At 36.4% G+C, this 13925-nt stretch overlaps 1 protein-coding gene across 1 annotated transcript in view; it reads left to right on the top strand.

Annotated features, from left to right (window-relative positions):
- The window catches only part of LOC150089578 (DNA (cytosine-5)-methyltransferase PliMCI-like), a 596839-nt gene that overhangs the window by 83747 nt on the left and 499167 nt on the right, over positions 1–13925 (top strand). Inside the window, exon 6 of the mRNA XM_090368675.1 lies at positions 3650–3761. Coding sequence (XP_090224801.1) covers positions 3650–3761 — 112 coding nt within the window. The remainder of the gene's footprint in view (positions 1–3649; positions 3762–13925) is intronic.

The following is a 13925-nucleotide window of genomic DNA, read 5'->3' on the forward strand; positions in this document are numbered from 1 at the left end:
ATGCAAACTGAACACAGTCACAATTCTGTAAGGATTTTTCTTATGACATTCTTTCTCTTAGAGCAGTTGTGGGCAAGCCATTTTTATCTTCAACCCCATATTTTCCCTAACTTAACCAGTTTTAGTGATTCATATTTAGTTTTAAATATCATTCAAGAATTAGTAAAAAATCTTGTGAGAAATTTAGGGTGGTATTATTTTCACTGAAATTGACTAAACATTTTTACAAGTACAGTAGAGTCCCGATTATCCGAGACCCAATTTTCCGAGGTTCCGTGTTATCTGAACTAGCTCTTAGCTCAATTTTTACATAAAGGCTAAGTGATGCCTTAAAGAGTTGTTTGTGTTCATGTGTATGATGAGTAAGACGGTGATGAGAACAGACTGTGCTGTGCTGATTCACGGCATTTCGATGACTCATCTCCCCCAGCGATCCTCCACTCACTTGCCACGAAACTTCAACAGTTTTATCTGTTAGGTTCAGTTTGACATCTCATTCAGGTGATTTCGCTTATGACTAAAACAAAGTTAAATTTTCTGTTAATGCTCTGGCATGACAACTAGGTCAGTAGGATGGGTTTACAATAAATCGTCAGTACAAATAGTTATCATATTTAGTAGTCACGGGCTTGAATCCCAGTCTACTCAGAGGAACGTGTGCTATGCACTCTCACTCCTGACCACTCGGCTACTTCAGGCCTACCACTAGTTTATTGGTTCTGTTTGGCTTCTTTATTTTTATTTTATGTACAATGAGTGTAAAATGGAAAATGTGTTGTAGTTTTATTAGAGACTAAGTTTGATGCCATCAAACGAGTAGGCAAGGGCAAAGCAATTGAAAAGCTGGCTAGAGAGCTAGGTGAGATCACTGTAGTAGAGGGTGAGAAATCGACAGAACATTGAAAAATGGTGTTCACAAAGATCGTCTGAGAAAAGTGATGAGCACATGAGAAGAAACACAATGAAAAAGGGAGAGTTTGAACAAACATCTGAAGCACTTTTTTGTGGTTCACGCAAATGAGACAGAAAGGATGCTCAATTTCTGGACTGATTCTACAAGCAAAGGCTCTACAATTTCAGAAAAATTTTCATGATGGTGATGAAGAATTTACACCTAGTATGGGATGGTTAGATAGATGGAAAAAGAGGTATGGAGTAAGACAGCTGAACGTCCCTATGGAAAAATTATCCACTTGTCAGGAAGTGTACAGTCTTTTACTAAAAAGTTTGCAGAAGTCATAGAGGAGAAAGGTTTAAGTTTGGATCAAGTTTACAACTGTGACGAAACAGGTTTAAATTATCAAATGCTTCCGACCAAAACGCTCATGTCACAAGAAGAAAAAGCAGCGCCCGGGTATAAACTTAGTAAGGAGAGACCGACAATGTTGGCATGTTCAAATGCTTCAGGAAGTCACAGGCATAAATTGCTACTTATTGGAAAGGCTACTTATTGTAAGGCTACATAAATTGCTACTTATTGTAAGTATGCTAACTAATCAAATGCTTGGATGGATTCATGTTTGTCGAAAAAATGGTTCCATGAAGACTTCGTTCCTGCAACAAAGAAATTTTTGGTAGTAAAGAGACTCCCAGAAAAAGCATTGTTGCTTCTGGACAATGCACCATCTCATCCAGATGAAACTGAACTAGTCTCTGGTGACATTAAACCTCATTTTTTGTCTCTAATCCAGCCACTAAATCCTGGAGACCTGGAGACTGAAACGGAACTACAGACAACGACTTTTAAAACAACTCCTGGAAGATCTTGAAAATGGTGGAACTGTTGCTGAAAGCCTTAAAAACATAGACGTAAAAGATGTCATTTACTGGCTGGCAGAATCATGGGAAGAAGTAAAAACATCAACTCTCATGAAGTCCTGGAACAAAATTCTCAGTGAAACCGAAGAAGAAGATGATGAAGATAATCTTCTGCTTATAGAGCTATTAAAAAATCTTCCAAATTCAGAACCTATTATGGCAGAAGACATTCAAGATTGGATGAATGAGGATGAGCAACAGGAGATGACTGATGACATGATCATAAATTAGTGAGTGAGGGAAAACAAGAGAGTGCAGACGAAGATGTGTGTCCAGGAGAAGGCTCAAACATTTTGCATATGGAAGGCCTAAATGCAGTTGAGACCGCATTGCGATACATTAAACAGCAGAATGAGAGTACGCCCACCAATCTGCTGCTGTTGTTGAGACGCCTGAGAAACATTGCAGCAAACAAGCGAGGAACTTCTTTAAAACAGAAGACTTTGAAAGACTTTTTCTAAAGCCTGATGCTGTAATCACGATGATACATGTACTGTACTGACAGTACTGTATGTACAGTACATTAAGTAAATAAATAAATAAGTAAATACATAAGTAATAAATAAATAAATAAGTAAATAAATAAACATAGGCTAAGGCAAAGAAAGCCTACATGAGAAGCGCGGAAAATTTCGGCAGAGTTTAGCCGTGAAAGTACAGTATACTGTACTTCGCCATACCGCACTTGTAGTGTTGCTTGCTTGGGAAACAGATGGTGGATATTATTGGTCTGTAGTAGAAATCGAGAACAATATATTGATTGACAGGTAGGTGTGACAAACAATGTACTGATTGGTGCATGAACAAAATAGATGATAATATCGCTTTAGTCGTTGGTTGGCATTATGACATGTATTAATGAATAAAGAACGGTGCTTAATTAGTTTCGGAATGAACGACATATAAATAATATTAGCGATGAATCTTTTAAAGTTGGAAGAAATTTGTGGGGAAAAATGAAATGTTGCTTCAACTTCCTTGATTTTTTAATGAAATCTGAATTAATAAGACCAAAACTACTGTTTTAAGTGCAATAATTATTTTAAACTAATCGAATCATGAATGGAGTCAAGTTGAAAGTTCTGGCATTGCAAAATATGTTCTGCATGCCCGAGCGTCTTAAAAAAACAAACAGTAATAATAAACAAATTATCATCTAGTCCACCCATGATTCTATAGAAAAAAGTTCAGGTTATCCCCTCCACTTCGGGAGGGTTCAAGCTTCTATGGGATTCAATTTCTATTCCTGACCGATAACACCCAGTCTGTTTACTGAGTGAGCAACAATACAAATGCCGTCACGGCAAACTAGTTCCACCGGTAAACCACTCCAAAATTTGCTGTATTTGTCGTGCGGGCTTTCTTTACCTTTGCCATAAACACAATTACAGTATGTAATTACATACATACGTGTACATGTATTCTTTTTCTTACAGTACATATGTATGTACATGTACTTTCTTAATGGTAGGAATGAGGGATATCCTAGAGGGCAGGGGAACATTGTTGCAAGGTCAGTATACGAAAATTTTCCGTGTTAACTGAGTTTGACTGTAACCGAGTTGTTCTCGGTCCACATTAGCTTGGATAATCGGGACTCTACTGTATTATAAAAAAAAATTTATTTGATTTTTGATGGGGAAGGGAAATCACAAGACAGTTGTCTGCTTCCCCAAAGTTGGATGCCACTGTATGATGGTGATTTGTGATCTGCCCTTGGGCTGGTTGGCAGAGTGATTTGTGTTAAATTGTCACAAATATTTGCTTCTGTAAGAAACTGTGACATGATTCAGATCCTGGTGTGCTTTAAAATTAACTGATTTTCTTTTAGAGAGAATGGTAAATCCCAGCAAATGAGTAAAGAACCTATAAAGTGCAAAGAATGTAGGCAGTTGCTGAATGACCCAGATCTCAAAATGTTTCCAGGAGACCCAGAAGATGCGGTATGTGGCTTTAGCAGTTTACAGTTATAGTCAGTATTGTAGGAGCAGTGGTTACAACTCTGTGTAATATGGTATTCCATTTCTATGGTGATTTGCAAGTAAGAGGTTCTATTGTGCTTTTTCCCCCCTTCCTCTCTTAAGTAATTTAAAAAAATGCAAGACTGTGGGTCAATATTTGTAATTTTAATGAACTCAATTATTTTAATAAACAAGATTGGTCGTGTAGCTGTAACTCACATTAACTTCCATGGAAAGTATTTTTCTTTGTTTTACAAATAATTAATCAGAAAAATACTGAATTGCAGGCCAAAGTGTGACTGCTGCTAAGTGAAAAGGCCATATGAGTTTAAAAATTCATTGTGATTGCATACATATAGAACTGTTTTTCAGTTCCACAGTCACAATGGGCCATGCATTTTTTGTGGCAGCACAAAGGCTCAGATGTGCAACCTCCATACTTATGGCCATACTTCATGTCTGCTGTGTGCATTGAATGACTTGCATCTCACAGAACCATGGCCATAAGAGTGAAGAAAGTTCTAGAGCATAAAGTTCTACAGTAAATATAGATTTCAAACAAATATCTCTATTAGTAGCCACACTGTAAGCTTATAATTTTGGTATACAAAATAAACCAATTATTATATTTTGTTAAAAAAGGAACCACTATGACTAAAGAAGATTATAGAATTATAGTATTTATGTAATTATTGGACAGTTAAAAAAAAATCAAAAAAATCAATCTGAATATTCACAAATGTCTGATACAAGCTTTTAATTTTGCCATTCTAACAGAGTGATTACTCATATGAATACTGCTAAGTGGTAATTTGTTTTTATATAAGAGTATCATTATAGTACCTTTAGTATATGTTTGTTTGACCAAGAAAAAACAAAATTCAAATAAAAATTCTTTTGATAGCTGTACTATAAACATCTGTGTACTGCATTTGGAAATCAGTCTACTGAATGTGTAAAACTGATCTGTTAGTAACTATGGTTTTAATACACGCATTACTGCTGATAGTAACCCTGCCAATAATAGTATTATTGTTATTGTGGAAAATGATTTCAGGAAGCAAGCTTATACAGCATCAGAGAGAAAAAAAAAAAAAAAACCCACCATCAAGCCATCTACTTCCACATCACTAGATAGTAATTTGTTCCAACAATCAGTTGGTACAAATTACTCTGGCAGAAAGTTATATTCACATAATTATCCTCCAGCCATCCTTTTCCAATATTAGTTTGTTCCCTTCTGTGCACTGACTGATAAAGAGTTAGAATATATCATCATTAAGTTTACTCAATCCAGCTGAAAATAATTAAATTAATAAATATAAAAGTTTTAATATAACTTGATATATTCCATAGCCCCAGGTACCCTATTTTTAAATTCTATTCCACTTTCCATTTTTAGGAAAATCATTTAGCTCATCGGTTATAACTTGCAGCAAAATGATTTTGCTCAGTATTTAAAGTTTTCAGTATTTTAAAGTTCTCAGTATTTAGTGAAATGATTTTAACAAAATCATTCAACTTTGAAATCTGCATTTCAAATGTGAATATAGATGCAAAATGTTTATGTAGTTTGTCAACCTGAAAAGGATCGTCAACATTTATGCCATTCATGTGTAGTGGGCCAGCATTGTTCATCCCTTTCCTGCTAATGTTAACACAAATAAGAATTCTTTGCTGTTTTCCTTGCATTTTTAGCCAAGGTTTGTACTTGCTGTTGGATTAGCATTAGTAGAGGCATATGATGCAAGAAAGCAAGCTTATATAGCATCAGAAAAAAAAAAAAACAACAACAAACAAACCTTCCCATTTCACTCATCCATTCACTCCAAATGTTTATCTAGTTCTGCCTTGAACTTATTTAAGTTGTTGACCTCCACTATGACAGATGGAAGTTTGTTCCAACAATCAACTCAACTTCTGCACATTTATTCTATAAGTGTCTTTACTCAATTTGAATTTATATCCCCCTCAGATTAGTAATCTGAGCATGAGGAAGGATCCCATTAGCATTGAGTGTGCTCAAACCATTCAAGGCCTTACGCACCTCAGAGGTGCACCAATCTTGTTGCCCTTCTCTGTACTTCTTCCAGAAGCTCTAAATCCTTCCTAAAATGAGGCCTCCAGACCTGAATGCAGTACTCAAGGTGTGGCCCAACCACTGCCTTATACAAGGGGATAATCACATCCTTATCTCTGTGAGCAAAATTCTTGTATATCATTGACAAGATACTATGAGCTACTCTTGCAGCCTGTCTGCACTTCTCAGAAAACTTCCTATCTGACTGCACAATAACCTCAGGTCTTTTCCATCCTCGACTGCCCTTAGTGTAGTACCAAACATTACTCTGGCAGTTCTTCCCATATCCAGTACTTTACATTTCTCAGTGTTAAACTTCAGTTGCCACCTCTCAGCCCATCTGCTCAACTTTTCTAGATGCTGTTTCAGTAGTGTACTGTCATAAACAACCCTGCCAACCTTCGTATTGTTTGCAGACTTGGACATTAACCCTGATATACCTTTGTCAATATCATTGATAAATACAGAAAACAACAATCGGCCGAACACTGAACCCTGGGGGACTCCACTAATAACATTAGTCCGAAGAGCAGTGTCCATTGATTACCATTCTGTCTTCTCCCACTCAACAATCCCTTTATCCATAGCAACAGCTTTCTCTTAATGCTGTACTGCTCCAATTTGAACAGTAGTCTTCTATGCACCACAGTATCAAAAGCTTTCCTGGAATCCAGGTGTAAGGACATAAGGATTCTGTGTCCCCTGCTAATTTATAATCAGCCTACACATTTTCTCTGTCATTAGTTTCATCACTTCATCTGACATCCATTTAGGTGAAACCTTAAAATGTATCTCTTGGTATAGATAGCTTAATAGCTTCTGTAATTACTTCCCTTTATGCCTCTTATTTAGAATTTGCAGTTGGTAACATCATCAGTTGATTTTAAGAGTGTTTTAAATTCCTTTCAGTAAGCGTCCCCTGTCATAAGACATTAAAATCTACTGGCCCACTCCATTTGCTTGCGTAGTTTTTCATTATACTCATCACAGTTATTTTTCCTGTAGCATACTCCTATTCTCATTTTATTTTTCTCACTACTTATGTCACACCAAACTTATTCAACACTATACTGGTTACTGGTGTGATTTGGGTGCACTGCCTTAGATTGTGTGTGCTGCTGCTTAACTAAGAGCACTACTCCTTCCCTCCACTCCCCTTCCCTGTCCTCCCTCTCCTTCCTGTACACATTGTATTCGCCATATTCAAATTCCACATTGTGCAATTTGAATATCCCGACTTTAAGAGTTAAATCGTTCCCAGTGCATGCTCATAAAACAAACTCGTAAAGCGGGAATTTGTTAAAAACAAGGGTTATGTTCTCAACAATGAAATTTGACCATAGTAATGTTAAGTAAAGGTCAACAAAACAATAGTTTATGCTTAAACAATGATTTTTTTATTCAAAGAAATGAAAACAGCCTTTAAAATCAAGCAAATTATAATAATAAAGAAATTATTTATGTCTTCAAAATGGTAAAGAATGTTTACTCTTCATCATCATTGACTAAATGCACATCACTGATGGTTTGTCACGTTGATGGTTCATCACTTATTGTTGGCTCAGCACTTGTTGGTTTGTTGGAAGCACAAGGAGCCGTCTTCTTCTTCAGAAATGCTTCAAGAGTCTTTTCTTTTCTTTATAAATTTCACAATAGCATGCATGAGCAATTTTTAAATCTGTAGCAACTTTTCTAGTGCGCTCGAAATTTGAATCTTATCTCAATTGCTTTTTCTGTGTTGATAAGTTTTGACAAGCCCCTTAAAAGTGAAGGAACAAATAGGAGTTTCAGCTGTTAAACCTTCTTCCTCAGCTTTTTCACATTTTGCTATTTCAATGAGGTCTTCATTTGTGAGCTCTCCACTGTACTTACTTGATGCTGATCAGTGATGTCAGTTGTAGAAACCTTAAGCTGCAGTTGGTTAGCAACATTTACGACCACTTCTGTTTCATTTTGTATGATCTCTGCTGGTTCCTGAAATCCTTCAAAGTAATCAATAAACTGATGACAGAGTTTATTCTAAACGCATTTTATGTTCTTCTCTGTAATTTTGTCCCATTGTCGTTTTGTTATTTTGATTTCTTCTAAAATATGGAATTCTTTCCAAAATTCTTTTAAGAGTTGGACCTCCCTCATTATCTCTGCTTGAACAAATGCATGCACAGTAGTATTATATTATATAGCTACACACGTGGTTTGAAATGCCGCATTTATGAATGTTTAGCATTTATTTATTGCAATTAATTTTCATATTTTTGATTTTGTTGATATTTGGAAAAAGAAAAAACCCCATAAACCCAGAAACTCATAATTTCCGGGTTTATGACCATATAAAATACTGCCCATGTTTTATATGTGCAAGTATGACCTAATGTGTTGTACTGCCAGTAACAGTTAAAGTACTTTGTTTGGAACTTTTTATGAAGTGTATTAAACTTGTAACTGTAGTACAAAATCCTAATATTTACCAGCTCACATTCTAAAATATATTTCAATAAAGTCACATTTTCAAAAATATTTGATTACCAAATTAAACATGTGAGTAATGTAAAGGTCAAAATTGGGTTCAAGTTTAATGCTTAGTGGTAAGTTCTAACTACTTAATGTTTTGAATAAGTGAGTTGTAACATCTTTCCTTTCTTTTTTTTTTTTTTTATTTCAAAGTGTTGAAGCCACTGCTACTCAGTTTAACTTTACTGAAATTGTTAAATATTTGGAGTGTATTAGTAAAATAAATAGGTTGCTAAGGTTAATAAATTAGAAAATAAAATTAGTTCGTCATACAAACTGAATTGTCTGGCTATTGAAATACTTTGCTTCCTTAAACCATTGCCATTCTATGGCTTTTTTATAAGATAAGTTTTGCAGTGGTTTATGTGTATATTAGTTTTTTTATTTGAAATATTATATAAAATATATAGAAATGTATATTCTAATATAATCTTTATTATATCTTTTTAATATTCTTTTTATATCCTTTATTATATCCTAATATAACCTTTATTACAGCATGATTTGTGGCAGGTTACATATATACAATCTCTCTCTCTCTCTCTCTCTCTCTCTCTCTCTCTCTCTCTCTCTCTCTCTCTCTCTTCTTTCTTGTGTGTGTGTGTGTGCGCATTTTTTTTCCTGGCAGAGCCACTTTGAAAGGAATTAAGCTTTATTACCATAACCAAAATTTATATTATTTTTTCCAGCTTATTCACAAGTTCATTATAATGTACATTTAGTTATGAATTATCTTGAAATCTTTCACTAGTTACTGTCATCTCTTATCTGTGTTCCAAGCCACTATATGCACAATTTAATAGAGGTGTGAACCGAAATAGCTTTTAAAATAGGAGGGTGTAACTGTTAACCATTGTTGTCCACTTTAGGATTTAGAAAGCTGAAATGAAATTTTCTAGACTTCAGATCTAGAAATTTACAAAATTAAAGAAGTTATACCAAATTAGATATAGACGATATTAGTGCATAAAAAAAAATTTTTTTTCCTTCAAAGTTGTTATTACATAATTTATATATATACAGTGAAACTTCTCCTAACGGACATCTCTCTGCAACGGACATTTTCAAATTCCCCAACTCACCTCCATTGGTTTTAACGTGTTTTCAGCTTCTGTCTGGCGGACATTCTCTGTAACGGACGCGGACAGGCAATCTGCACTGTTTCGTTTACATTAGCACTTAATTTGATCTCCCCATAACGCGCTGCGGGAGAGCTCACGGCCCTTTTTCTAGGAACTTTTCATCCAAGTATTGCCTAAATCATATGTTTATTTTCTATTTCTGATTCTCTGAATTTTATCAAGGTTTACATCGCAGTTCTAAACCCTTTTTCAAGAATTTTAAGGCACGTGTAAAACTTCTGATGAATTCGGTGTGTGCAGGTGGGGGGGGATTTGGTCGGCCTTTCGTCTCTTCAGTTTCAGTTTTCAGTTTTGTTCAGTGTTGCGTAAAGTGCACAATGTCTTCTCGTAAACATTTAACTTTAAAAGATAAAGTCGAACTCATTAATGCGTATGATCGGCAAAAAAATAGTGTTCACAATCTCGCTGCAAAATTCAAAATCGGGAAGATGCAGGTAAGCGACATCCTAAAGAAAAAAAATGAACTGCTCAAACAATTTTGGCAACACGGAAAGATCAGGTTCAAAAATCATTCCCGAAAACTGTTGGACTTCAAATTGACAATGTAGTAGTAGTAGTAGTAGTAGTGGCATGTGATGCAATGACGTAGCCCAGTGGTCAGGAGCGAGAGTGCATAGCACGCGTTCCTTGAGTGGACCAGGGTTCAAGCCCGTGACTACTAAATACGATAAATATTTGTATTGACGATTTATTGTAAACTCTACTGACTTGGTTGTCGTGCCGGAGTATAAACAGAAAATTTAATTTAATTTAAGAAAGCAAGTGTATGAGCTTATGCAGCATCAGCCAAAAAAAAAAAAAAAAAAAAATCACACCATTCCCTCCAAATGCCTGTCCAGTTCCTCCTTAAATTTATTCAACCTATCAACTTCCACAACGACAGATGGAAGTTTGTTCCAGCAATTAACCACCCGCTGGCTAAAGGCAAATTTCCGCACATCTATTCTACATCTGTCTTTTCTTAATTTGAATTTATGCCCCTTTAGGTTCGTAATCTGAACAAGTGGAAGGCTCCCATCAGAATTCAGCGTGCTGAACCTATTCAAGGCCTTATACACCTCCATCAGATCACTGCGCAGGTGCCCAGTCTCCAGCCACTGCAATTTGCAGAACTTAAGCCTCTCTTGATAAGAGGATCCCTTCATTCCCCTCACCAATCTTGTTGCCCTTCTCTGTACACGCTCAAGTAAATCTACATCCTTCCTAAAATGAGGCCTCCAGACCTGTACGCAGTACTCAAGGCATGGCCTGACCATTGCCTTATACAGAGGGATAATCACCTCCTTTTCCCTGCTAGCAAAATTCCTATATATCATTGACAAAACCCCATGACCTGCCCTGGCAGCCTGTCTGCATTGCTCAGAAAACTTCATATCTGCCTGCACAATTACTCCCAGGTCTTTTTCATTTTCTACCACCTTAAGTGTAGTACCACACAGTTGGTACATTTCTCTGGGGTTACTTCTACCCATATGCAGTACTTTGCGTTTGTCAAGGTTAAACTTCAGTTGCCACTTCTTAGCCCATCTGCCCAAATTATCCAGATCCTGTTGCAGTAGCACACTGCCATTACTGTCATTAATAACCCTGCCAACAGTAACGAATGGGCCTGGAGTACTGGGGTCCATAGTTTAATATACACTTAAGTTAGTTATAAACCAGTTATACAAATATATTAACAAAAAAGCAGTAGCTTTCGGGACGCGTGTCCCTTTGTCAACTGACAAATTGTACAGTAGTCTTCCATGCGTAACAGTGTTTAATTTGTCAGTTGACAAAGGGACACGTGTCCCAAAAGCTACTGATTTTTTGTTAATATATTTGTATAACTGGTTTATAACTAACTTAAGTGTATATTAAACCCTACCAACCTTTGTATCATCTGCAAACGTCGACATTAAGCCTGATATACCTTTATCAATATCATAGATAAATATACAAAACAACAGTGGACCTAACATCGAACCCTGTGGGACTCCACTAATAACATTAGTCCAAGAAGAGCAGCACCCATTGATTACCACCCTCTGTCTTCTCCCACTTAACCATCCTTTTATCCATTGTAGCAACTTACCCTTAATATCATTCTGCTCCAATTTGTACAATAGTCTTCCATGCGTAACAGTGTCAAAAGCTTTCCCGAAATCCAAATATATATCAAAATTATTTTTTGCATCCAGTTCCTTTGTAACCACATCATAATATCCTATCAAATTTGTCAGACAAGACTTTCCCTTAACAAACCCATGCTGTGTCTGAATTATTGCTGCAGTCTTGTCTAGATGATCCTGCAATGCATCTTTAACCAGTGACTCCATTATTTTACCCAGAACAGAAGTTAAACTAACTGGTCTGTAATTACTCGTGTCACCCTTCGATCCCCCTTTGTGAATTGGGGATACATTTGCACATCTCCAGTTCGTGGGAACCTCCCCTGAGTCCAAGGACGCTCACATAATTATGGCTAAGGGTTTGCTTAGTTGCTTTGCCGCCTCCTTTAATATAACTGGATAGATCCCATCCACCCCAGGTGCTTTTCTTATGTTTAACTTAAACAATTTCTCCTCCACTTTGCTTTCAGTTATTCCAAAATCATTAAGTATCCTGCTACAATTTGATAACCTTCTGCCATTTTCAAACCTTAATAATTCCTCGTGTGTGAATGTAGATGCAAAATCATTCAGTTTGTTTGCTATTTGAGCAGGATCATCAACAGTCGAACCATCGATGTCAAGTGCACCAATCAGATTCATCCCTTTCCTTTTAGAGTTTATATAAGTAAAGAAATCCTTGCTGTTTTTCTTAGCATCTTTTGCCAAGGAGTTCTCGTAATCTGCCTTCGCCTGCCTAACCTCTTTGTCACCTGATTACCGACTAGCTTATATCTGCCATAGGCTTCTGGGTCGCTTGATAATTTATATGCATCCCATGCATTTTTCTTCTCTATTACGAGTCTCATTAGTTCATTAGATAACCATTTAGGCCTAAACCTTGAACAATATTTCTTAATAGGTGTGAAACTTTTAGTAGCTTCCATGATTAATTCCTTGAATGCTTCCCACTTAGAATTTACCGTTGGTAACATCGTCAGTTTATCCCACTGTACAGAATTTAAAAACTGTCGAAGACCACTGTACTCACCTTTACGGAAGCAAAAACCTTTTCCTTTACCCCTGATGGTAATTAAATCTTTAAGTAAATCACACATCAGTACACTGTGATCACTGCCACCTAGTGGTTCCTTTATCTGCAAATTCTTACTACACGAATGATCACTGCTGATAGGCGTCTCCGTAGCCAGGTGGGAAGGAGCAGCAGTGCGTAGCACACGCTTCTTGATTAGACCGTGGTTCGAGCCCGTCACCACCAAATACGGAGGATGCGGAAAGGTCAGGGAATGACCACCGCATATCTAGGAGCAATATGGCCTTAGTTGCTAATGCTCCAAAAAAACAAATAACAAACATAACATCACTGCTGATAACCATATCAAGAGTATTACTTTCTCTGGTTGCCTCTCGAACATGCTGCTGCAGAAAACAATCATCGAATAAATCCACAAAAGTCTGACTAGTGTGTATGATACTTCAGCTACAAGTGACCCTGGCTACAAAGATATAGACTCGAACCTCACTACAGAAGATGGTGCTCTAGATATCAACGACATTATCATCGATATTTTTCAAGAAGTTCCTCATGAGGATGAACAAATGGAAGGAGGTCATTCTGTCATTCCGATGAAAATAGAAGAAGCGCTGATACAAATCAATTGTTGAAAAACGTTTTTCGCCGCCGAAGAATATACTGAAGGACTTTCAATTGTTTCTTCACTCCAAACAAATGTTGAAAACAAAATTATCAGCCGGAAGAAGGTGCAGAAGAAAATAAGTGATTACTGTATGTATTTTTCTTAAGATAAAGTCATAATATGCATAGCACAATTGTATTGTATTACAGTAATACCCCGAAGTTACGCGATAGGTGGGTCCGACGAAGATCGCGTAAGTCGGGGTACAACTTTGCATATAAATACATATAAATTTTGCTTAATTGGGACCAAGGACTAACAAAAACACTAGTTTAGAAGAAAAATATTAATAAAATTGCAGTTCTTTATACATATTAATACAAAATATGTATTAAAAAAAACAAATGACTTACGTTAAAAAGTTATTTCGATGTCGATGGCTTCATAAAATCTAACAAATTCGTCTGACGACACAGCGCCTTCTTTTTTTCACGCAGAATTTCTTCGTAGCAAGCTAATAATTTTTTTATTCCTTGCTTTGTAGCTGTAACGCGTTCTTCGTTGGAGTCTTATGTTTTCTAAAATTTTTAAGCCCTTTACAATTGAGCCCTTTTCAATTTTCAACCTGTCAAGTTTGCAATTGTCATGTGCTTTTCGCCGTTGCT

The sequence above is a fragment of the Mastigoproctus giganteus genome, chromosome 2 (assembly GCF_048544385.1).
Source record: "Mastigoproctus giganteus isolate SK-2022 chromosome 2, ASM4854438v1, whole genome shotgun sequence".
Lineage (NCBI taxonomy): Eukaryota > Metazoa > Arthropoda > Arachnida > Uropygi > Thelyphonidae > Mastigoproctus > Mastigoproctus giganteus.